The sequence below is a fragment of the Pan paniscus genome, chromosome 20 (assembly GCF_029289425.2).
Source record: "Pan paniscus chromosome 20, NHGRI_mPanPan1-v2.0_pri, whole genome shotgun sequence".
NCBI classification, from domain to species: Eukaryota; Metazoa; Chordata; class Mammalia; order Primates; family Hominidae; genus Pan; species Pan paniscus.
This window is the reverse complement of record NC_073269.2, coordinates 20,842,000-20,868,909: the sequence shown is the minus strand read 5'-3', so window position 1 is coordinate 20,868,909 and position 26,910 is coordinate 20,842,000. Positions and strand designations below refer to the sequence as shown.

The 26,910-nt window shown below is 44.5% G+C and overlaps 1 protein-coding gene across 1 annotated transcript; it reads left to right on the top strand.

The window, feature by feature from the left end:
• The first annotated feature begins 261 nt into the window (after positions 1–261).
• LOC100982619 (cytochrome P450 4F2-like) lies at positions 262–19,779 on the top strand. Its single transcript, XM_063599979.1, is given in 12 exon segments — positions 262–812; positions 2,124–2,177; positions 2,275–2,402; positions 6,502–6,623; positions 7,259–7,304; positions 7,353–7,601; positions 9,413–9,479; positions 9,680–9,808; positions 18,129–18,263; positions 18,359–18,423; positions 18,607–18,683; positions 19,584–19,779. Coding segments are annotated over 12 exon segments (1,404 nt in total). The 5' UTR covers positions 262–676.
• The last annotated feature ends 7,131 nt before the right edge of the window (positions 19,780–26,910 follow it).

Sequence of the window (26,910 nt, the reverse complement as noted above, 5' to 3'; positions counted from 1 at the left end):
TTTTATGGAAAGCAAGTTACAAAGTATCTAAAAAGAAAGCCCAAATTTGCCATGAAAAAGTTAAATATCTAAGTTTCATAGTAAGCCACAGAGAACACCAGCTTGGCTATAAACAGAAGCAGGCCATTTGTGCACTCCCAACCCCAACCACCCGGCGTCAAATAAGATAATTTTTAGAGGCAGCAGGATTTTGCCATATTTGGATTCCAAATTTTTCATTAATGGCTAAACCATTATATGAAGCCACAAAGATAGGAGAAAAACAGCCCCTCCTTTTGAAGACTAATCAAGAAATAGCATTTGAACAGATCAAGGAAGCTTTAACTTGGGCCCCAGCTTTAGGACTACCAGACATAACTAAGCCTTTCTTTCTATATGTTCATGAACAAAAAGAAATGGCTATAGGAGTTCTGACTCAAGTTATAGGGTCATAACATTGCCCAGTGGCATACTTATCCAAAGAACTGGACTCCATGCATGGTGCTAGGATGGCCTCCTTTTCTTTTCTTTTTTTTTTTTTTTTTGAGATGGAGTCTTGTTGTGTTGCCCAGGCTGGAGTGCAGTAGCGTGATCTCGGCTCACTGCAACCTCCGCCTCCTGGGTTCAAGAGATTCTTGTGTCTCAGCATCCCGAATAGCTGGGATTACAGGCCCCTGCCTTGCTTGCAGGTCCCCACATGAAGGAGGGCATGAGAGTTCTGACTCAGCTGGTGGCCACTTACCCCCAGGGCTTTAAGATCTGGATAAACCCCATCACTCCCATCATCAGGTTGTGCCACCCCAACATCATCCGGTCTGTCATCAATGCCTCAGGTACCATCTGAAACACCTGGTGGTGAATGCCGTGGTGCATCTGAGGCCTGCAAGCCCCTCCTCCCCCAAGCTTCTGTGTGGCCCCTGCAGTATCCAGCCCTTCCTTCTTGCTTCACCCTCAGCCATCTTCTCTTTCCTTCATGTATTCACCAACCCCCATCTCAGCGTCTCCTCCCACTACTGCCATCCCGCCACCACCCCGGCATTCTGTGCACTACTGGAGCCCCATGAGGCCTCAACCCAAGGCTCTGTCCTAGAAGGATCTCCCAAGCTGGAGGAGATGGATCTGGGCAGAGACATCCCCAAAGTCATGGGGTCAGGAATGGTCCAGAAGGAGATGGGCTGGGACAGCCCAGAGGAGAACCTGGTCTCTGCTGGGGCAGGCTGGAAGGCTTTCTGGAAGAGAAGTTGCTGGAGCTGGGTTTCTAACAATGAGTAGGAATGTTTTAAAGTGGGGGATGAAGTGATGCAATGGGCAACATTAGAATTCAAGACCTCCTGCCAGGCCTAGCATCACCTTGCATGTCCCCAAGCCCAGAACAATGAGGAAGGACATGCAGCTGGTGGAGGATCTGGACTGCTATTTTCATGACATTCACCTCTGTGGGTCAGTTCCTTCTACCCCATCCTGTGGTTCTTCCACTATATGCTCATTGCCCTCCTGCTCCAGGCCCTAGGAATCTCCAGTAGGAGACGCCACCCCAGCCTGGAGCCCTACCCTTGCCCAAACATGAGGCGCATCCCAAACATGGCCCAGATGTCACCAGCAGAAGAAAAAGACTATCTCAAACAGAATCTCAGACAGACCCCACATACCCCAAATACTCTTGGCCACAGCTGAGCCCTAGACATAACCATCTCCATATGATCCCAGGGATGTGCCTCATGTCTGGGACCCAGGGTCTGTTTGTAAACATTCTGAGACATTGTTTGAGTATTGTTTGAGACAGACTTCAGGGTATATTTGAGTCATGACTACGGAACATTTGGGACCAGACATGGGCTATTTCTAGGATATTAAAGGGACCATATTTAAATCTGAATCCTAACTGGGGCCTGCCTATAGGGCATGCTAAGGTCATTTCAGAGTGTCTAAGATCCTTGTTAGAGCACAGCATAGCATGCTAGGGCTTGTTGTGTATTTTGTGACCATGTCAGGACATGTTAACACATATCGGGGCCATGTCACATGTTCCTACTATGCTGCGCTTTGAGGGAGTAAGTGTGGTCTCTGGCTTGGAGCCTCACCCCACACCCAAAGTCCCTCCCTCACCCTTCTCCATGGTTTCTGATGGTCCTCATTCATGTCAGCCACCATTGCACCAAAAGACGAGGCCTTCTACAAGTTCCTGAAGCCCTGGCTGGGTGAGTACCTGTAGGTGAACAAGGGTGGGAAAAACCTTGGGGGATGGGTAGGAAGAGGGAGATACCCTTGCCCATGGCTCTTGACTGCCTCTACTAGGGGATGGGCTCCTGGTAAATGCCGGTGACAAATGGAGCTGCCACCGTCAGATGCTGATGCTCACCTTCCATTTCAACATGCTGAAGCCCCATATGAAGTTTTTCACTGACAGTGTGAATATCATGCACGTGAATTCTTTGAACCCAGAGTTCCAGCTGCAGCCTTGGGGTGGAGGCACCACAGACAGATCTGGTCTGGAATTTTGGCTCTGCTGGGTGGCATTCAGCATTGCTTTTCCTCTCTGAGCTTTGGTTTCCTCAGCTGCAAAATGGGTATAATAATCCCTACCTAAAAGATGGTCAAGGTGATGTAATGGAGTCATGTCCCTGGTGCATAGTAGGTGCCGAGAAAGTGTCTGTTTCTATATTTCCTCTTGTAAACTCAAGAGGATCATGATGACAATTGTATAGTAGCTGTTGCTGAGTAAGAAACAACTTGAGAACTCATTGGTTTAAAACAATAAGGTTTTATGATTGCTAACAAGTCTATGAGACAGGTGGCTGGTATATTAGTCTGTTCTCATGCTGCTAATAAAGACATACCTGAGACTGAGTACTTTAAAAAGGAAAGAGGTTTAACTGAGTCATAGTTCCACATGGATGGGGAGGCCTCACTATCATGGTGAAAGGTGAATGAGAAGCAAAGTCATGTCTTACATGGTGGCAGGCAAGAGAGTGTATGCAGGGGAACTCCCCCTTTTTAAAACCATCAGATCTTGAGAGGCTTATTCACTATCATGAGAACAGCATGGGAAATACTCACCCCCATGATTCAATTATCTTCTACTTGGTACCTTCCATGACAATTGGGAATTATGGGAGCTACAAATGAATATGAGATTTGGGTGGGGACACAGCCAAACCACATCTTCTATCCCTGCCCCCTCCTAAATCTCATGTCCTCACACTTCAACACCAATCACACCTTCCAAACAGTCCCTCAAAGTCTTAATTCATCTCAGCATTAACTCAAAAGTCCACAGTGTAAAGTTTCATCTGAGATGAGGCAATTCCTTTCCTCCTATGAGCCTGTAGAATCAAAAACAAGTTAGTTACTTCCTAGATACAATGGGGGTACAGACATTTGGTAAATACACCATTCCAAATGGGAGAACTTGTCCAAAACAAAAGGGCTACTAGCCCCATGCAAGTCCAAAATGCAGTAGGGGAGTCATTAAACCTTAAAGTTCCAAAATGAACTCCTTCGACTCCATGTCTTACATTCAGTTCATGCTGATACAAGAGGTGGGCTCCCATGACCTTGGGCAGCTCCACTCCTGTGGCTTTGCAGGGTACAAGCCCCCTTCTAGCTGCTTTCACAAGCTGGTGTTGAGTGTCAGTTGCTTTTCCAGGTGCACAGTGCAAGCTGTCAGTGGATCTACCATTTTGGGATATTGAGTGGCCCTCTTCTCACAGCTCCACTAGGCAGTGCCCCAGTAGGGACTATGTGTGGGGACTTGCACCCCACATTTCCCTTCCATATGGCCCTACCAGAGGTTCTCCATGAGGGCCTCACCCTTGCAGCAAACTTCTGCCTGAGTATCAGGCATTTCCATACATCCTCTGAAATCTAGGCCGAGGTTCCTAAACCTCAATTCTTGACTTCTGTGCACCCACAGGCTCAACGCCACGTGGAAGCTGCCAAAGCTTGGGACTTGCATCCTCTGAAGTCATGGCCCAAGCTGTACCTTGGCCAATTGCCATGGCTGGAGCAGCTGGGATGCAGGACATCAAGTCCTTAGGTTGCACACAGCAAAGGGGCCCTGGGCCTGGCCTAAGTAACCATTTTTTTCCTCCTAGGACTCTGGGCCTGTGATGGGAGGGGCTGCCACTAAGGTCTCTGACATGCCCTGGAGTAATTTTCCCCATTGTCTTGGTGATTAACATTTGGCTCCTTGTTACTTCTGTGAATTTCTGCAGCAGGCTTGAATTTCTCCCCAGAAAATGGGTTTTTCTTTTCTATTGCATCATCAGGCTGAAAATTTTTCAAACTTTTTTTCTCTGCTTCTTCTTGAATGCTTTGATGCTTAGAAATTTCTTCTGCCAGATACCCTAAATCATCTTTCTCAAGTTCAAAGTTTCACAGATCTCTAGGGCAGAAGCAAAGTGCTGTCAATCTCTTTGCTGAAGCATAGCAAGAATCACCTTTATTCCAGTTCTCAACAATTTCCTCACCTCCATCTGAGACCACCTTAGCCTGGACTTCATTGTCCATATCACTATCAGCATTTTGGTCAAAGCCATTCAACAAGTCTCTAGGAAGTTCCAAACTTTTCCACATTTTCCTGTCTTCTGAGCCCTCCAAACTGTTCCAACCTCTGCCTGTTACCCAGTTTCAAAGTCACTTCCACATTTTTGGGTATGTTAACAGCAGCACCTCACTCTACCAATTTACTATATTAGTCCATTCTCATGCTGCTAATAAAGACATATCCAAGACTGGGTAATTTATAAAAGAAAGAGGTTCAATTGACTCACAGTTCTGCAGGGCTGGAAAGGCCTCAGGAAACTTACAATCATGGTGGAAGGGGAAGCAAACACGTCCTTCTTCACATGGCAGCAGCAAGAGGAAGGGCTGAGCAAAAGGGAGAAAAGCCCTTTATAAAACCATCAGATCTTGTGAGAACTCCCTCACTACCATGAGAACACCATGAAGGTAATCACCACCAGAATTAAATTGCCTCCCACCAGGTATCTCCCAAGACAAATAGGGATTATGGGAACTATAATTCAAGTTTGGGTGGGGACACAGCCAAACCATATCAGTGGGTTCTTCTGGATGTGCAAGGGATATTCATGGCACATGAGCAGCTGTGGGTCAGGTAGGCAGCCTTGCTGGTCTTGGCTCAGTTCTCTCAAATGTTTGGGTTTTGTCTGGTTTCAAATTGACACAGATGTCCTCAGCTGGGACTCCTGGACTTTCCTCCAGGGATTCTATCCCTCCAGAAGGCACCCCATGGTTCACATGGCAGACAGGGTTCCGGGGAGTGAGACGAGGCAGGTTAGATTCATTAGTTATTACCTCATCAATTTCACATTGCATTTTGTCAGAGAAAGCCAAAAGTCCAACAGAGAATCAAAAAGTGGTGGGTAGTAAAAAATGCTCTGTCTCTTAATGGAAGTCACTGAAAAAATCACATTTCAAAGGGTATGGATATGGGGGGCAAATGAATAATTTGGGCAAGGGCTTCGTGACATCTCTAGAATTTTTTTAAAAATTGCAAATTGATAAGTTAGCTTGTTATGGTTTCATGGATTCTGCCAGAAGACAGAGATTTGTGGGTAAGAGACAAAACATGATTTATTACTCATAGCACAGCAAGGAGCATGTGTTTCTTGTTGGTTTGCTTTTTTCTCCAAGCCACCCAAATCCCATGGGGCAACACAGGTGGGCTTCTACTGATGCTTGCTGACATAGTATATTGCATTACAGGGATGGAGCAGTAGGCTTAGGAGATCTGCTTTTATAGCAAGCCTGATAAGTGTCAAAAGGGAGTCATTACCTCATCCCTCAAGGCTGTTCTCTGCAAACACAACTCTCAGAAATGGCTCCAGTTAAGAATATCAGTGTCTTACATTCTTGGCATACCCAGAAAGGATACTCAGGGCACATGGAGGACTACCTCTCCCAACATAGGGATAGTGTAATAAATTCTTGTAATCAATTTATAACAATGCAGGTGAGGAAATCCAACATTTGTTGAGTATGCCCCCTATTGGCCAGAAACAATGCCATGTTCTCACTCCATGATACAAGTATATATTGACTAATTTACTTTTAACAACTCTGTGAATAAGAGATTATTTCTGCCTCAGTGTAGATGATGAAACAGTGGGTCTAAGAGATTAGGGAGCTTGCCCAAGTTTACCTAGCTAATAATCCAAGTTGGAATAGTGGAGCAGGATTTCTAACCTTGTTTATGTGGCACCAAGGTACATCATCTCAACTGTTCCTGAAGATTTGACAGGGGAAGGGAGGTTAATGCATTGACCAAGGGCATGCAAGGGTGGAACATGAATCCAAGTTCTCCTGAACCCCCGTCTTGGGTCTTTGTCTCTTAATAGTAACAGTTGTTGTTCCCAACACAACCTGGTCCTCCTTGGGGAGGGGTTCCTGGGGAGAAGACAAAGAGGTTGGCTTTGGGGAAGTCCATCTTGATGGTTGGGCTTGGGGAAGGACTCAAAGGAGCTAGGGACCAGCCCCAGCTGTGTCCCCTTCTCTGGCTAGGCCAAGTGGCAGCTCCTGGCCTCAGAGGGCAGTGCCCATCTGGACATGTTTGAGCACACCAGCCTCATGACCTTGGACAGTCTGCAGAAATGTGTCTTCAGCTTTGACAGCCATTGTCAGGAGTGAGTCTTTGCCCAGGGACTGAGAACTTGAGCCATGAATCCAAAGAAGTATGTTGGGGTCCGGCAACCAGAAGTGCCTACCTCATCGGGACAACCAGAAGTGCCTGGAGGAGTTATGTCATAGTCTAAATGACTGGTATAAATGTTATCATGAGGTTTCTAGGGAGCCCTTGAAGGGGTTTGAGCTGATGGGCAAGGTCAGAGCTGAGCTCTGTGGGGGAATGACTGTAATGTAGATGTTGCATGGAGTTGACATTGGATGCAAGGATACTAGGGTGGGGCATGGACTTCGGACCAGCTGGAAGAGCAGGAATTCTGAGCTTTGTGGATAGTTTCAGGAAGGAGAAGGGACAGAACTCTATAATGGGGGCAGGGGAGAGCGAATAAGAGCACGATGTTCAAGTTGTGGTCTGAGTGCCCAGGGGCATGGAGGAAGCTCCTAGAGATGGAAATCAGGGAGATAAGAGAGTTTGGAGAGTGAATCTCATGGGTGATCCTCACTCTGTAACTGTCGGGGCATCTGTTTTTGGATACTGTGCTTCCTATAGGAGGTAGCTCCTGGATGCTGGTGGGAGATGCTCCTGTGGCTTCAGGTGTGTTAAGTTGTTGCCTCCCTTTCTGCCCTTATCCTGCAGAAAGCCCAGTCAATATATTGCCACCATCTTGGAGCTCAGTTCCCTGGTGGCAGGGCAGGGCAGAAGCAAAGTGCTGTCAATCTCTTTGCTAAAGCATAGCAAGAATCACCTTTATTCCAGTTCTCAACAACTTCCTTACCTTCATCTGCACATGGACTTTCTGTATTATCTCATCCCCAGCGGATGGCGCTTCCGCAGGGCCTGCTGCCTGGTGCAAGACTTCACAGAAGCTATCATCCAGGAGCAGCGCCACACCCTTACTAGCCAGGGTGTTGATTATTTCCACCAAGTAAAGGCCAAGTCCAAGACTTTGGACTTCATTGATGTACTCCTGCTGAGCAAGGTGGGGTTCTCTGGGATCTGAATGCAAAAAGTAGAAGGGAGCTTCATGTCAAATGTCAGATCAAAGAACTTGGATGTGATCCAGAGGGCACTGGGGAGCATTGGAAGTTGCTTGAGCAGGGGAGGGACAGGTCAGAGATAGGTTTTAGAGATGACTGAGTGGGACACAAATAGCAGGGGACCTCTAGGTGTGAAACTGACAAGTCTGAAATTTTACTCTAGTTACAAATTAATAAGCCAGTTTGTCACATTTTAATCTATACATCTACATCTATATCTATATCTATGTCCTGTATATGTCATTGTCTATGTCTGAGTCTGTGTCTGAGTATGACTATGTGTCTGTATGACTATGTCTTTGTCTTTGCCCATGTCTGCATCTTTGCCTTTTTGTGTGTTTATGTCTATATCTTTATGTGTGTTTATGTCTATATCTTTGCCCATGTCTTTTTTATGTCTATGTCTTTGTGTCTTTTCTATGTCGTTGTCTTGGTCTGTATTGTGTCCTTTTCTATGTCTTTGTCTTGGTCTGTATTTGTCTATGTCTTTGTGTCTTTTCTGTGTCTATGCTTTTGTTTACGTCTCTGTTTATGTTTATAGCTTTGTTCATGCCAATATCTATGTGTGTATCTGTGTCTATCTCTATTTTTTGCCTTTTTCTGTGTCTGAGTCTTTGTCTATGTCTATGTGTATTTGTGTGCCTGTGTCTGTTTCTATATCTGTGTCTTTCTCTTTGTCTATGTCTGTCTATGACTATGTCTATGTTGATGTCTTTGTTTACATCTGTGTATTCATCATTGTCTATGTCTTTCTCTATGCCTATGTCTTTTTTATGTCTATGTCTATGTTATGCTCTATGTCTACCTTTGTCTATTTCTATGTCTACATATTTCTCTATGCCTATGTCTTTGTCCGTATCTATATCCATGCCTATGTCTTTGTCTATATCTATATCCATGCCCTTGTCTTTGTCTATATCTATATCCATGCCCTTGTCTTTGTCTATGTGTCTGTGTCTATGCCTATGTCTTTCTATGTATATGTCTATTGCGACAGATGCATTAAACACCTGGATCAGAGCAGCCCATTTATTGCTCACAGCAATACTAGCAGCCAGAGTAGGATTGTGGCACTGGCTCTCCATTCCCAAATCAAATTCTTCCAAGGAGAATGCAATGTTTTTACCTTTATGTGCAACAGAGTTTGCACCCTAGGAGAGGTGCCCTACATTATGAGTCTTGGCATATCTTCTATTTCTTTGCTCTAGTGAGAGAGAAAGAGAAAGAAAGAGACAGACAGGTGGGGGATGCAGGGAGGAGAAAGTATTTTGTTCTGGAGCATAAACAAATCCTCTTTAGGGAGATGCCATAGTCTATAGACTTACAATCCAAATATCTCTAGGGGACATAAGATAAGAGTCTATGGATTTGGCACCGTAGAATGTGAGCAAATATTTTTGGAGCAATACTTAATCTCTAACTTGCAAAGCAAATTGCCAATTATCCTGTAACCCAGGTTGCCAGGAACCTTTTCTTAGAAAGTTCTCATCATGCAGAAATATGAAAATATTCATAGGTCATTGAGTCCTCCCACTAGGGACAAAAGAAGAGACAAGGAGGCCAGGGAGGAAGCCTGTGGGTTGGGGGCTCTGGTGATGGTGATCAAGAGACATCTAGGCATGCAGTGTGGGCTTGGGATTCTGGAAGGAGGAGTCTTCAGAGATTGTCTGACTTTAAACTGAGGATCCCTCAGAGCTAGTGTGATCTGTGTGTGTGTGTGTGTGTGTGTGTGTGTGTCTTGCCTTCTCATCAGGATGAAGATTGGAAGGAGTTGTCTGATGAGGAAATAAGAGCAGAAGCTGACACCTTCATGTTTGAGGGTGAGTGTCCCAGTGTGGGACTACAGTAGGGACAGGGGCCTCTCCATCCCAGGGATGTGGGAGATGAACCCTGCATCACTCCATTCAGCCCATCCTCCCCCCAACCCCACCATCCTCCTGAGGACCTAGATGCATGGACGCTGTCCACCCTCTGGTGCTGAAGCAGCCCAGAGACTCAAGCCTGTCTTGCTGCCCCTCAGGTCATGATACCACGGCCAGTGGCCTCTCCTGGGTCCTATACAACCTTGCAAGGCACCCAGAATACCAGGAGCACTGCTGGCAGGAGGTGCAAAAGCTTCTGAAGGATCACGAGCCTAAAGAGATTGAATGATGAGTGCAGGTTCTTCTGGCCAGTTCCTGAGGCCCTCTCATTGGCTCTGCTCCCCAAGTGGGAAGTGGGGAAGTTGTTTTGTTAATTCTGCCACTTTTGCTTACTGGGAATAGAAGCAGAGGACCACAGGCAGGGCCAGCCTGGCTAGCAGGGGAAAGATTGCAGTCTGCTAGGACAGAAAGACCTGGGCTACTATTCCTTAAAGAACTAAAAGTATAACTACCACTTGATCCAGCAATCCCTCTACTGGGTATCTACCCCCCAAAAAGAAGTCATATATGAAAAAGACACATGTGCACACATGTTTTTAGCAGCGCAATTTGTATTTGCAAAAATATGAGACCAACCTAAGTGCCCATCAACCAATGAGTGGATATAGAAAATGTGGTACATGTACACCATGGAGTACCACTCAGCCATCAAACAGAATGAAATACGGCTTTGCAGCAACTTGGCTGGAGCTGGAGGCCATTATTCTAAGTGAAGCAACTCAGGGATGGAAAACCACATATCATATGTTCTCACTTATAAGTGGGAGCTAAGCTATGGGTATGTAAATACATACAGAGTGGTTTAATGGGCACTGGAGACTCAGAAGAGGGAAGGTGGGAGGGGGTGAGGGACAAAAAACTACATATTGGGTTCAATTTATGCTACTCACAGGCATAAGGATGATATAATGGACTTAGGGGACTCAAGGACAAGGATGAGAGGGGGTTAGGGAGAAAAGATTACATATTAGGTACAGTGTATGCTGCTTGGGTAATGAGTGCACTAAAACCTCAGAAATCACCGCTAAAGAACTTATCCATGTACCACCTGTACCCCCCAAACTATTAAAATAAATAGAAATAGAGATGCAGCTGGGCGCGGTGGCTCACGCCTGTAATCCCAGCACTTTGGGAGCCTGAGGCAGGTGGGTCATGAGGTCAGGAGTTCAAGACCAGCCTGGCCAAGATAGTGAAATCCCATCTCTACTGAAACTACAAAAAATTTAGCCGGGCGTAGTGGCAGGTGCCTGTAATCCCAGCTACTCAGGAGGCTGAGGCAGGAGAATCGCTTGAACCCAGGAGGCGGAGGTTGCAGTGAGCCGAGATCACGTCACTGCACTCCAGCCTGGGTGACACAGTGAGACTCCGTCTCAAAAAAAAAAATAAATAAAATAAGAGAGAGAGAGAGATGCAACATGTAGATAACAAGTATATTAGATATAGATTAAAATAAAAAAGGAGAGAAATAAATATTTGAAGGAATAGGGAAAGAAAATTAAAAAGGAAAGACTGGGCTGCTGAGAGAATTAGTGACAATAAGTGAGAGGAGATGAGGCCACTCAGCACACGTTCTGCAAATGAACGTCACACCCTTCCTTTTCTCCAGGAAATATTTTTTCAAACATTTTCACTTCCTTAATGTTTGCTCTTCTGTTCCCTAATTCCCATCCTTATGTCCAGTCCAGGGATTCATGATGGAGACCTCAGAGTAAAAATCATTCATTTATTGTCCAGAACACCTGGATTGTTCATCCACCCAGTCCTCATTCAGCAAACGCTCCCACACTGTATTCCCACCCCCAGTTCTTTTCACATTACCTGTCTGTGCTCTGGAGACCTTGGGAAGGACACAACCTGGGGACCTGTTTTCCAGGTGCTTCCCACCCACATGGGAGCCGTCCCTGGTCAGGACACTCCCAGCCCATATGGGCAGGGATGGGTTTTACAGTAAGAGAAGCATGACTCGGGGGTATAGAAAGTGTCTCAGTTGAGATCCTGAATGATGATCAGTAGATATTTGGGTGCAGTTGGGGAACAGTGGCTCTAGCTCAGTAAGATCTCCTGGGTTGAGAGAAAGGAGCAGAGAGAAGGCGAAGGAGAGAGAGAGGGAGAGATTCGGGCATAATGAGATGATGAAACTGGAGATGGCAGCAGGGGCTGGCTATGGAAGCCTTGGGGAAAATGTTAATGACTTTGGCTTTTACCCAAGGGCAATGGGGAGCCAAGGGATGCGTTTGAGGAGGGGAGGGAAAGGTCAGATCTGGTACCAGGAAGATCTTTCTAGGGCTACTGTGGAGGGTGTACTGGAGAGGACCAGCAAACTATCAAACTGTAGTCACCCCACTGATCCGTTGAGTACTGTTTTTTTTTTTTTTTTTTTTTTGAGACGGAGTTTTACTCTTGTTGCCCAGACTGGCATCCATTGGCGCGATCTCAGCTCACTGCAACTTCCGCCTCCCGGGTTCAAGTGATTCTCATGCCTCAACCTCCTTAGTAGCTGGGACTACAGGCATGTGCCACCACCATGCCCGGCTAATTTTTGTATTTTTAGTAGAGACAGGGTTTCACTATGTTGGCCAGGCTGGTCTCGAACTCCTGACCTCAGGTGATCTGCCTACCTAAGCTTCTCAAAGTGCTATGATTACAGGCGTGAGCCACTGTGCCCAGCTTGAACAGTTTTTATTTCACCTATCAAACCATATATTTGTACCTATTAATCAACTTCTCCTCATCCCCCCCTTCCCTCTACCAATCTACTTTCTATTTTCATAAGATCCATTTTTTTTCAGCTCCTGCATATGAGTGACACCATGCAATATTTGTCTTTCTGTGCTTGGCTTATTTTTCTTACCACAATGACCTTCAGTTCCATCCATGTTGCTGCAAAGAACAAAATTTCAGCCTTTTTATGGCCGAATAGTATTCCATTGTGTAGATATGCCACATTTTCTTTACCCATTCATTCACTGATGGGCACTTAGCTTGATTCCATATTTTGGCTATTGTGAATGGTGTTGCAATTAACATGGGAGTGCAGGCACCTTTTCAATATATTGATTCTCTTTCTTTTGGATATATAGGCAGTAGTGAAATTTCTGGGTTATATGGTAGTTCTAGTTTTAGTTTTTTTGAGGAACCTCCATGCTGTTCTCTGCAGTGGCTGTACTAATTTATATTCCCACCAACAGTGTGTGAGAGTTCCCCTTTCTCCATATCCTCACCACCATCTATTATTGCCTGTCTTTTTGACAAAAGACATTTTAACTGGGTTAGATGATATCTCCTTGTGGTTTTAATTTGCATGTCTTATGATGATTAGTGACATGGAGCATTTTTTCCATCTACCTGTCGGCCATTTGTATGTCATCTTTTGAGAAATGTCTACTCAGATCTTTTGTCCGTTTTTAAATTATATGATTTGTTGTTGTTTTTTTTCTTTACTATTGAGTTGTTTGAACTCCTTATATATTCTAGTTATTAATCTCTTGCTAGATGGATAGTTTGGAAATAATTTCTGCCATTCTATAGCTTGTTCCTTCACTTTGTTAATTGTTTCCTTTGCTGTACAGAAGCTTTTTAGCTTGATATAATCCCATTTGTCTATTTTTGCTTTTTTTTGCCTGTATTTTTGAGATGTTACACAGAAAATCTTTGCCCAGATCACTATTCTGGAATATCAAACCAAGATTTCAAGCAAAATTATGCACATGGTTAAAAAAAGTGTCCAAAAGAGTTTATGATAAAAATGAACTTCCTTATTAAGCTCCACCCGAGCGTTGACTGTGGTCAATAGTTTTCTGTGCATTCTTCTAGAAAATGGCTATCCTGATGCCCACATTTATATAAACACACACTCCCCTTTTCTGTATAAATATATAAAATACACACAGGTCTGCGCATTAACAATATATCTCTGAGGCCAGGCATGGTGGCTCCTGCTTGTAATCTCAGCGCTTTGGGAGGCTGAGGTGGGCAGATCATTTTAGGCCAGGAGTTCGAGACCAGCCTGGCCAACACAGTGAAACCGTGTCTCTACTAAAAATAGAAAAAATTAGCCACTCATGTTGGCACATGCCTGTAGTCCCAGCTCTTCAGGAAGTTGAGGCGTGAGAATCACTTGAACTTGGGAGGTGGAGATTTCAGTGAGTTGAGATCATGCCACTGCACTCCAGCCTGGGTGACAGAATGAGACTCTGTCTCAAAAAAAAAAAAAGAAAAAAAACAACAACATATATATATATATATACATATATAAACTTATACATATACACACTTATACATATACATATACATATACATATATATGTGAGATTTAAAAAAATTTTCTCAATTAACAAGTTTTGGGAAATGAGTTTGTTTTTTACTTTTAATTGAGAAATTTTATTTATATATACTTATAGAGTGTGATATTATGATATATATATACAATCTATGGTAATTAAATCAAGGTACTGAACTCACCCACCACCCCATTTACTTATCATATTTGTGGTAAGAACATTCGAAATTTTTTTTAAAGCATTTTCAGGTAATACAATACGTTGTTAACTAAAGTCACCATGCTGTGTCCAATAGATCTGAACTTATTCCTCTTTAACTGAAACTTGTACCCTTTAACCAACAACTCACCATTTCCTCTCCCTTCCCCTCAGCCCTGGCCACCAGTAACCACTGTTCTACTCTCTGCTCCTATGAGCTTGACTATTTTAGATCAAGTTTTACTTATTTCAGATAAGTAAGATCATGTGTGTTCGTCTTTCTGTGCCTGTCTTACTTCACTTAGCATAAGGTCCTCCAGGTTCTTCTATGTTGTGGCAAACGATATATATTTTTTTGTGTTTTTAAGGCTGAATGATATTTCATTGTGTATATATACCACATGGAAAAAGAGCATTAATTTACAAAAACAATGATGAGAACAAGTTCTTCTTGCACCAAATGAGATATTACAGATAAGACAAGGGTTATCCTTGACAATCCTTCTACCCTACTTAATCCCCTCCTTTTCTCCAAATGGGTCTCTAGAGCCATAGAATTGTCTGCTTATCTCTCTCTCTCCTCTGTTTCCTCTATCAATCATCATCATCTACAATGTATCTTCTATCTATGAATTATCTATGTCATCAATATTCATATACATCTATATACTTTTTCCCTTTTGCATATACGTATCTATACATTTTATAACTGGTTTTTGTCACTCAACATTGTGTCTTACAGCAATTTTTTTTCTATTTCACATTTTATTCAGCTCATTCCTATATTGGACACTTATGTAAAGGTTTCCATAGGCAGTTGGCATGTGTCTACAGTGACCTTTGCTTACACGTGTAGACATCTCTGCAGGACAAATTCTGTGAAGTGGAATTGAAGAATCAAAGACCATTTGCACTGTACAACTTCAATTATGATAGAAAGTCCATTTCTATTAGCTGATTTGATGGCACAGGCTTTCCAGTAACTTTACCAAAAGTAGTGTTGTACTATTGAATTTTAAATCTTTGTCAATCTTTATATTTCTACTTTTAGTGAACATTTTCCTAATTAAGGGTGAGATTGAACATCTCTTGCACATGTTGATAAATTATTTGTTTTCTTTTTATGGAAGTGGTTTTCTTATTTTTTGCTGGTTTTTTTTGGATTCTTTAAAAATATTTACTTTTACAAATGTGTATTAAAATTAATCTCGTTTTCTCTGTTTTGTTACAAACTATTGCCTTTTAACGTTTGGAGGATACTTTTGATGAATTTCTATGAAGTTAAATTCCTCCACTTTTTTTCTTCTACAGCCAGAAAATCCATCCATTTCTCCAAGAGTTTTAGGGGACTCCCTTTACCAGATGTGACATTTTAGCTTATTCATGTGTCTGTCTCTGAGTTCTCCATTCTGTTTCATGAGTCTATTTTCTTATTTTTGCAATGATGCCACACTATTTGTATTCGTGTGACTTTGTAGTTGTTTTTTTAACATTATTTTTTCTTTTTTGGAGACAGGGTCTCTCTCTGCCGCCCAGGCTAGAGTGCAGTGGTGAGCAATCACAGCTCACTGTAGCCTTGAATACCTGGGCTTAAGCAGTCCATCTCAGCCTCCTGACTAGCTCAGACTATAGGCCTGCACCACCACATCTGGCTAATTTTAAAAAAATTATTTTGTCAAGTTGGGATCTCACTTTGCTTCCCAAGCTTGTATTGAACTCCTGGTCTCAAGTGATCCTCCTGCCTTGACCTCCCCAAATGCTGTGATTACAGGCATGAGCCACCATGCCCAGCCTGTAATAGTTTGTAATATTGGGTGGAATGACTTCCCTCTCTTTAAATTTTATTTTCAGATTGACTTAGCTCTTCGTGATCTTTTATTTTTCAGAAAAAAATTAGAGTATGTTTATCAACTTCCTCAAAAAATCAGATAGATTTTTAAAGTTGATTTGAATATATTTTATTGGTTGACTTGGATATATGATTGATATGTGGAAAATGGGTTACTTCACATAGCAGTGATACATTCTACCCTAGTGTGTGGAATGGATATCCATCTAGTCTCCCTGTAACGAACTCCACATGGAACAAATGTCTGGGGATTAGAAAACCACACAAAAAAATTGAAAGTTTCCAAAGAACATTTAACCAGGTAGTTTAAAAAGACATATTTTAAAAAATCAAAATGCCAACTGTAAGAAAAAAGAAAATGAATTTGCATAAAAATAAGTATTCTTTGTGGCAAGAGAGCAAACTCATAATCCAAATGAATAAGAAACAAAATATACATTCAGTGTTTTGCTTGTATTCATCATTGCACTAGAGATACTAGCAAATGCAATTAGACAAGGAAAAAAGAGTACGTAATTTGAAATGTGGGGGTAAATGTATCATTTTGGCAGACAGTGATTCTGATTCTGTACTTAAAAGAAACAAAAGAATCCATCAGAAAACTTTTATAAACACTGATGACCCAGTAAGGGAGCTGAATTCTTTTTCTTGACATTTCTTCCTTTTGTGTGGCTATTTAAATTTTTAATACCAATGCACTTAACTGGTTCAAAATCTATAAAGTTTACTCACCCCAATGGCCAAAACCACCCAAATTCCACACGCACACAGATTGTCTAAGTTATTATATTTTTATGTATTTTTCCAGAGCTACTTTTAGCATCTTTAAAAAATTCCACAGTAACGTACTATACACTGCATGGACTGCTTTGTATCTTTTCTCTCTCTTTTTTTTTTTTTTTTTTGAGACAGAGTCTTACTCTGTTGCCCAGGCTGAAGTGCAGTGGCATAGGCTTGGCTCACTGCAACCTCCACCTCCCAGGTTCAAGCAATTCTCCTGCCTCAGCCTCCCAAGCAGCTGGGACTATAGGTGCAGGCCACCACACCTGGCTAATTTTTGCATTTTTAGTAGAGATGGGGTTTCACCATATTGGCCAGCCTGGCCTCAAACTCCTGACCTTGTGATCCACCTGCCTTGGCCTCCCAAAGTGCTGGGATTACAGGCTTGAGCCACTACGCCTGGCCCTTTTCTCGTTTAAGTACATATTGCTCTCTTCTTGTATATCTCCTGGGACCTGTGTGAAAATAAGGTTTTCTTAATCTGGAAGTATAAAATAATATTCCCATGGTTTCTTCTACAGCTTTTAAGATTCTTTAAAAAAATTTTTTTTAAATACTTGATTCATCTGGACATTATCTTGTTATAAGACATGAGAACCAGGTTAAGTTTACTCTTTTTCCATGCTGTTCCCCAGTCATCCCAAGGGCTTTTATTAAATGATCAATAATTTTGCTATTGATATGAGACACCATTTTTAGCATGTACTGTGTTCATTGGGCACACAATTTACATGCATTCATTAGTCTTTCTTGGTAGAAATAACAACCAGCTGGAAAACAGCATGAAAGAAAAGATGCCAATAATAATAATAATAATAATATAAAATACCTGGATTAAATTTAACAAGAAACACAAAATCTCTATATTCCAAATGAATTCATAAATTTCCCTGAACCCAAATAAAAGGTGACACATTTTTCCATAGCAACAAAAGTATCTAGGAGTGGATTTAACAAAATATGCCTAAGATATCTAAGCAAATTTTAAACTCTATTAAAAGACTCAGAATCACTGTCTTCCAAAATGATACATTTACCCCACATTTCAAATTACATATTCTCTTTTTTCCTTGTCTAATTGCATTTGCTAGTATCTCTAGTGCAGTGATGAATATGAGCAAAACATTGAATGTATATTTTGTTTCTTATTCATTTGGATTATGAGTTTGCTCTCTTGTCACAAAGAATACTTATTTTTATGCAAATTCATTTTTTTTATTTTACAGTTGGCATTTTGATTTTTTAAAAAATATGTCTTTTTAAACTACCTGGTTAAATTTTCTTTGGAATCTTTCTATTTTTTTTTTCTGGTTTTCTAATCCTCAAACATTTGTTCCATGTGGAGTTCGTTACAGGGAGAAAAGGTCTCACTTGCAAACAGAGAACTGGAGAGTTGTGTCTTTGCTACCTTGATAATGATTGGGGCTGGGTGTTTCTTTAGGAATGACCTGGCCCAGCTGCCCTTCCTGACCATGTACATTAAGGACAGCCTGCGGCTGCATCCCCCAGTTCCTGTCATCTCCCGATGCTACACCCAGGACATTGTGCTCCCAGGCGGCTGAGTCATCCCCAAAGGTGCCCACAGCCTCATGGGGAGGTGCCTCCTGGGTAGGAAGAGGGGCCTCTCAGGCAGGGGGACCTTGTCCTGACTGCCCCCTTCTCTCCTACAGGCATTGTCTGTCTCTTCAGTAATTTTGAGACTCACCACAACCCAACTGTGTGGCTGGACCCTGAGGTGCTGCCTCCCCGATACCCCCCCTTTTTAAGGTCCATTTTAGGGGTCCTAGAGGAGGGGGCAGGGTTTTGACCAAGAGAATCCAACATCACCTCCCTCCAAGACACACACAACTGTCTGTCTCTCCAAGGCTGGCATACCTGGGAGACCCCACCCAGCAACCCTTCTTGGTCTCACCTCCAGGTCTATGACGCCTTCCGCTTCGACCCAGAGAATAGCAAGGAGAGGTCACCTCTGGCTTTTATTCCCCTCTCAGCAGGGTCCAGACAAGGGTGGCCTGTGTCTGAGGCAGGGATGGGGTGATGGGTGTGGGGCTTGAAAACTGAGGATGTTGCAGATGGTCCCAGTTCCAGATTTCCTTTCCTTTTGTCCTGTGGTCCATAAAACAGGTTTGGGTAGTTCCAAGAATAGTCTGTGATATGCTCAGAGCCCCCACCCCCATCTGCTGGTCTCATTTGGGGCTGGAGTCTGGGCCAGGCTCCGGGGATATGCAAGCCCATATGGGGGTCCCAGGCACAGTTAGCTCCCTTCTCTGCCCCTCCCTGGCTGGCTTTTTGGAATCCTTAGTTCCCTTCCTTGCAAACGTCCCACTGCTCTGTCTGCCCCTCCCGGTTGGTGTTCTCTGTGACCCACTTCCCCTGCCTTCAGGGAACCCCCTCCCTTTCTATTCTGGGTCCCCTGATGCTACCCAGGCAGCCTGGCCAACAGTTGCTTCCTGAGACCACCCCCTCGCTCCCCAGCTGTGTGCCAGGCACTCTCCCAAGAGTGTCACGGGGAGGGCGAATCCCCACCCTTTCACCTACAGGTTCCTCCTCCATTCCCAGCACAGCCCACCCTGGCCTATCTTGGGGTGGGGTCGGGATCAGGGCCATCCCTTTTGACCCTTGAGATTCAAAGCCAGACCACTGGATGCAAACACCACCCCGAAGGCATGGGATCTGGATCAGATTGCTTGGGCTCAAGCCTCAGCTCTGCTGTGTGACTTGGGCAAGTTCATTCCCCTCTCTGAGCTTTATTTTCCCAACCATATAATGGTGACAACACTACCTACCTCAGGGTTGTCCAGAGGACTAAGTGTAAAAACTCAGAGTTGTGTGGGCCTGATTCAGGGTCTGGGGCCAGGGATGGGGCTGGGATGCGGGTCCTGGGTGCAGTCAGAGTCCCTTCCCCCACACCAGGAACTGCATTGGGCAGGCGTTTGCAATGGCTGAGATGAAGGTGGTCCTGGCGCTCACGCTGCTGTGCTTCCATGTCTGTCCAGACCACATGGAGCCCCGCAGGAAGCCGGAGGTCATAATGTATGCAGAGGGCGGACTTTGGCTGTGGGTGAAGCCCCTGAGCGCAGACCCACAGTGACCCACAGCCGCTTGGCCTTGGACCCCACCCAAGCCACCCACCCACACCTTTGCAGAATCCCATGAATAAAACTGTGCTGTCCTCTCTGCCTGAGTCTCACCCAGAGCCATCACGGGGTGCTTGGGGACTGTGAGGATTCAGAGGTGGGCTGGGTCAATGGGAGGCAGGGGATCAGGGCAGGGGGGCATCTCTGAGAGCAACACCCTGACTGCCTCCCTGGCTGAACACGAGACCTACACTCTGGTAGCAGGTTCTCTTGGAGGCCGACTATGGAGTTTATCCAGTGGGCAATAGGGAGCTATGGGAGGTATTTGAGCAGGAGAGGGACCAGGGTTATAAAGGCATTTAAGGAGAAAGACTGAGGCTCTGAGTAAGAAAGAAGAACCTGTAGAGGTAGATCCATTCATCTGGGCTGCTGGTGCCCCCAAGACAGAGGCCCTTGGCCAGCCCAGAGCACAGGGAAAGAGGGGTGCATCTTCCGCCCTGGCTGGCGCTTCAGAATTTTTAGTTCCTTTCCTTGCCAATGTCCCACTGCTATGTCTGCCCTTCTAGTTGCTTTCCTCTGTAGCCCCCATTGCCTACCTTCAGGGAGCCCCCTCCCTTTCTCTTCTGGGCTCCCTGATGCTGCCCAGGCAGCCTGGTCAACAGGTGCTACCACAGCCCCCTCCCACCTTTCCCTCCCCCACTGTGTGCCAGGCACTCTCATAAGAGTGTCAGTGGGAGGACGGGCCCCACCCTTTCATCTCTAGGTTTCTCCTCCATTCCCAGCACAGGTCTCCCTGGCCATCTTGGGGTGGGGTTGGAGTCAGAGCCATCCCTTTTGACCCTTGAGATTCAAAGCCAAACCACTGGAAGCAGACATCACCCAAAGGCATGGGATCTGGAACTGGACTGCTTGGGCTCAAATCTCGGTTCTGCTGTGTGACTTGGGCAAGTTAATTTCCCTCTCTGAGCTTCAGCGTCCTAACCATATAACGGGGACAACACTACCTACCTCAGAGTTGTCCAGAGGACTAAATGTAAAGGACTCAGGGCAGTGCCAGGTCACAGTAAATGCTCAAAAAATCTGCCCATTATTACTTCCTCTCTCAGAAAGCCTGGCTATTAAAGCATGTTGCCTTTCAAGACAGTTGGTTCTGCCATGACTTTTAGGACAGTGTCTTGGAGATCCAAAGCAAAAATTGAAATATTTGTGCTCATTGGATCAGTGTTACCCCTAGAGGGCTGTGCATATAGGAGGCAATGTTTTCCAAGAGTGGTGGTGTAAGAGTTGAAGAAAGACGAAAGAAACACAAAAAGCAGCTCAACAAAGACAGGCTTATTTTGGAGAATAGACCTGATAGGGGCTTCTGGCTGATTTCGGTCAGGAGCACTCTCTCTTACAGACTAAGGGTCTTTATTGGTTTTAGGGTGAGACAGCTTATTACAGGCTTGGAATGTTTCTTTGTGGGGGAAATGTTTATGGCAGGGTTGGAATGTCTGTGGTCAGAGGGGAGATTGTCTTGGTGCAGACATCTCTCCGGCTGGAGGGGAGGTTATCTCAGGGCTGGCATGTCTCTGGTTGGGGAGGGGTTTATCTTAGGGTTGGAATGTTTCTGGTCGGAGATGTCATTTGTGGTTTATGGTCATGCTGACCTTAGCCATTAGGCTGATGCCCTTTGGATTTAGGCAGTTTTGATCAAGGCAAACTTTAAAATGGTGGTGCTTGTCCAAGATGGCGATGCTCCTGCTCTGTCAGTGGGAGCACCTGGAAGGGTAAGGGGTAGGAGAATAGAAGGAGCTTCAGTTAATGTCTCAAAATAAAATTCGGCTACAGATGCTGATCTCCTTTCACAGCCTAAGGGACTGTGCACCACTGAGCCCTGCTAACTCTTCACATCTACTCTCCAGCTCTTCTCTCTTCTTCGTGGCCAGCCTGGCCTTGGCCCCCTCATGGATGATCTTTTCTTGTCTTGGGACCTTTTGACTTGCCTGTCCCTGCCCTCAGGATGCTCTTCTCCAATTCTTTCATGATCGAATCTCATCATCCAGGGCTCGACTGTAAAGTCATCTCCCTGGAGACGTTCTTTCTTTGCTATGGAAGCACCACGGATCCTGGGAATTTCTATCCTAAATGATACAGGCATTAAAAAGAAATTATTTAGGCAGATAGTGAGGGTAAGAGAGTCCTCAGTAAAGTTTCCCTTTTAATGAAAAGCAGCCCCCAAATCATTTGTTTTCTAACAAAAGCAGCCTGTAAAATCAAGCTGCAGACATAGATAAGCAAGCTGGAAGCTTGCAAGGGAGAATGCTGGCAGCTGTGCCAGTAGGAAAAGGCTATCTGAGGGCCAGGCATTTTCAATGTGGGGGCTCCCTCTTCCCTTATCTTTGCCAACCACGTGTATAGTAAGGAGCAGGCAACATGCTGCTGTCCAGGTAGAAAATCAATTTGCATAATGAAAGATTAGGGTGGATGGCCAGCTTCTTTGCAGCACTATGTAATCGTCACTCCTGGTCCAACCAACCTTTGGGCCCTATGTAAATCAGACACAGCCTCCTCAAGCCAGTCTACAAAACCCTGTGCACTTTGCCATGGGACTAGAAGACCCACTTGGGCGCCCCTATCTCTCTGCAGGAGAGAGAACTGTTCTCTTTTCTCTTTCTGTTGCCTGTTAATCCTTCACTCTTAGCCTCACTCAGTAAGGTTTTCCTTTTAATGAAAAGCAGCCCCAAATCATTTCTTTTCTAATAAACAGCAGCCTGTAAAATCAAGCTGCAGAGATAGATAAGCAAGATGGAAGCTTGCATAGCAGCTGTGCCAATAGGAAAAGGCTGCCTGGGCACTCGACATGTTGCTCCATCTTTCCTTTTCTTTGTCAACCACATGTACAGTAAAGAAAGAGGCAACGTGGCGCAGGTCAGGTAGATAACCCATTTGCATAATAAAATATTAGGGTGGGGTGGCCAGCTTCTTCTTGCAGTATGTAAATGGTACACCTGGTCCAACCAATCTTTGGGCCTTTTGTAAATCAGACACTGCCTCATCAAGCTAGTCTATAAAACCCCATGCACTTTGCTGGACTGGAAGTCCCACCTGGGAGCCCCTCTCTCTCTGCAGAGGAGAGAGCTATTCTCTTTTCTCTTTCTTTCACCTATTAAACTTCCACTCTTAAACTCACTTCTTGTGTGTCTGCATCCTCAATTTCCCTGGCATGAGACAAGAACCTTGAGCATTTACCCCAGACAAGGACACTGCTTCACTCTCCTTAATGTTAGGGCCCGTCTTAGTTGATACAGGGGCATCTGTTTTGGCATCTCAGTTCACATTCTCAGAAAGGACAGATGCTGCCACTCTCTCCTCCTCCTCTCCCTCTCTTCCTCTCTCTATAGGTGTGGGAGTGGTGCATCCCAATGGGTTTTGGAGTCTGGGGGAGAAGTACATCCAATGAGCGCTTGCTCCAGATCTCCACAGTGAACAGAGAAAAAATGCAACAAAGAATAGAACACTAAAAGAAATTCAGGAAAGCCTCAGCCTTCCCAAGTCAAGTCTTCCTAAATTTAGCTATGGGGAAGGAGTCTTGAGGCTGCCTGCAAGCCCCCAACCCATGCCTGTTGATAGGGTCTGACCCACCCATCTACCAAAAGGCCTGATGTGGAAGTAAATCTAAAACCAAAGAGAACAAAAGCAATAATAATCAACATGGTCCCTCACTCATCAGCAGGGCAATCCATGTTTACCCAGCATTTACCTAAAGGCGTTAAAGTGTTACCAGATGGTATCACGCTGTTCCAGGCTCTTCATGTCCTGAACAAAGAATTGTGTGAGATGCAAACAGATAGCAAAGCAGCAAAAGTTTATTAAGCACAGTATTACACTCTTGGAAAAGGGAGAGTGGACTGACCTTTGAGAAATGAGATCAGCACCAGTTAGGTGTATTTGGGTTTCTTTGATATGTTTTTTTCTCTTCTTTTCCCAAGGCTGCCTAATCTTTAGCCAGTGTCTGCCTTTTGATTGATAGGTGGGTTACTTAGTTACTTTGACCCTTGTGCACTTGCATGTTGCCTCCATCCCATACTTTTAAGTACATGCATGATATGCAGTCCATATGCATGAACCTTAAGTAGCTGATGATCATGTGGGGTCATTTTAAGGATACCTTTTCCTCAAATGCACATGCCCATCTCTGAGGAGCTGCCCCTGACGGGTTTGGTCCAGATCTTGCTGGCCATGGGGTCCTTTACTCACTTATTTTATCTCACCTTTGTTTTGGCTGCTCAACTTCTGCTTATTATCTTGCTTCTTGCTCACCCGCCTCTTTATCCTGCTTCTACTCCTACTCATTCCATCCTTTATCCAGCCTCCAATTCTCCAATTCCCTCTGCTATTCTCTTGCCTCAAAAGAGGAAGAACCAGATGAAACAGAACTAATCTCCAAGCAACAAACCCAACAGAAGGAAGAAAAGACAGCCCAATAATTTGCTCATTTCCATTTGTCATGGGCTCAGCTAAGAAGGAGAGAGAGCTGAGCTGCCCAGTGTTGAAGGACCCAGTGAAGATAGCAAGCCCACTGCATTAGTCCGGTCTCACACTGCTAATGAAGACATAACTGAGACTGGGTAATTTATGAGGGAAAGAGGTTTGATTGACTCACAGTTCAGTGTGGCTTGGGAAGCCTTAGGAATCTTACAGTTGTGGTGGAAGGGGAAGCAGACACGTCTTTCTTCACATGGTGGCAGCAAGAAGTGCTGAGCAAAAGTGGGAAAAGCCCCTTATAAAACCATCAGATCTCATGAGAACTTACTCACTATCATGAGAACAGCAGCATGGGAGTGACCACCCCCATGATTCGATTACCTCCCACTGGATCCCTCCCATGACGTGAGAATTTTAGGAACTACAAGTCTAGATGAGATTTGGGTGGGGACACATCCAAACCATATCACCCACACTAAAGCAACAGTCAAGACTTTCATCACTTGCTATGATAGCACAGGAATGAGGCTCCATCAGAGAAAGCACCAGCTTCTTCCATTCCATTTTTTCCCACTCACATCACCAAATGGTGATTTGAGGGTAAGGTAGATTGCACAGACATGGGGGTCATCTCACTGCTGCACAATCCTACAACAAAAGGCTTCTGCAGTTTTATGGAATGGAGGCTAAGGGGAGGAAGAGGAGGAAGGGCTAGGTGTGGAAAAGTACTGGGTACTGAGTCATAGTGGGTGAAAGTGTGTCTTCATGTTTCTCCTGTTTTTCTATGACAAAGATGTCTTGGCAGAGGTGCCCAAGGAAGCCCTCCGCTGAAGGTCACTAATAAAGGTACCTTTGAAAGGAGATACGTATAAGACCATGGCTGGTCAAGGGGACTTGAGTCCTTGACTGCAACTCTCCTAGGAGACTGTGACGCATTGATTATGCACTGGGTCTGGTGTGGAGAGGGCAATTTCCCCCATGAGCCCTGCCAGTTAAAGCCTCTGTAATTCTATAATTGCCTAGGGTCAGGCTTGAAAGATCACATGGAGGGGATTCTGTTGTTGTTGTCTGAGACAGAGTCTGGCTCTATCATCCAGGCTGGAGTGCAGTGGCACCATCTTGGCTCACTGCAACCTCCACCTCCCGGGTTCAAGTGATTCTCCTGCCTCAGCCTCCTGAGTAGCTGGGATTACAGGCACTTGCCACCACACCTGGCTAATTTTTGTATTTTTAGTAGAGACGGAGTTTCACCATGTTGGCCAGGCTGGTCTCAAACTCCTGACCTCAAGTGATCCACCCACCTTGGCCACCTAAAGTGCCAGGATTACAGGTGTGAGCCACTGTGCCTGCCCTCACGTAGGTTTTTAACCAGGAGCTTGACTCCTCACTATTCTCTCCAGAGACTTCTTCACATGACAGTGCACTCAGAGAAGAAAATGGTGCTATTAAAATGAGGGATCATGAAACAGTTCTCATAAATTTCAAGCACAAACACAAAATTAAATGGGAAGATACCTGAACAAACCTATAAATTCATTGCAGTAGCACTATTCACAATAGCAAAGACATGGAATCAACCCAAATGCCCATCAGTGATAGACTGGATAAGGAAAATATGGCACATATACACCGTGGAATACTATGCAACCGTAAAAGCAACAAGATTATGTCCTTTGCAGGGACATGAATGGAGCTGGAAGCCATCATCCTCAGTAAACTAACACAGGAACAGAAAACCAAACATGGCATGTTTTCCCTTAGAAGTGGGAGCTGAACAATGAGAACACATGGACACAGCGAGGGGAACAACACACAGTGGGGTCTGTTGGGAGGGTCAGGGGGAGGGAGAGCATCAGGATAAATAGCTAATGCATGCGGGGCTTAATACCTAGGTGATGGGTTGGTGGGTGCAGCAAACCACCATGACACACATTTACCTGTGTAACAAACCTGCACATCCTGCACATGTATCCTGGAACTTAAAATAAAATAAAATTTAATTAAAAAAATCATTGCAGTCCAAATGAAATCCCAGCAGGATATTTGTGGAATTCAACAAGAAGATTCTAAAGTGTATCTGGAAGAGATACATTTATGAACTGGCAATTAAATTTAGTGGGTCTTAGGAGACTAAGCTTTGCAGGTGGAAGGGAAATTCAGTTTTCACAGATCACTTTGTAGCATCTGACTTATTTTTTGTGTGTTTCCACTGCATGTATTAAAACTTCTTTAAAATAGACATTTTTAAGAGATAGAGTCTCGCTCTGTTACCCAGGCTGGAGTGTGGTGGTGTGATCATGGTTCACTGCAGACTCGAACTCCGGGGCTCAAACGATCGTCTCGCCTCAGACTCCCCAGTAACTGGGACCACAGGTGCGCCACCATGCTTAGATAATGTTTTTAATTTTCTTTAGAGACAGGGTTTTGCTATGTTGCCCAGGCTGGTCTTGAGTTCCTGGGCTCAAGTGATGCTCCCACCTAAGCCTCCCAAAGTGTTGGGATTGCAGGCGTGAACCACTGTGCCTGGACAATAGACTTTATTTTTTAGAGCCGTTTTAGTGTCACAGCAAAATTGAGCAGGGAACACAGAGTTCCTGTATACCCTTACTCTGCCCTCCTAATACACACAAGCCTCTTGAGTATCAACATCCCTTACCAGAGTGGCACATTTGTTAAAA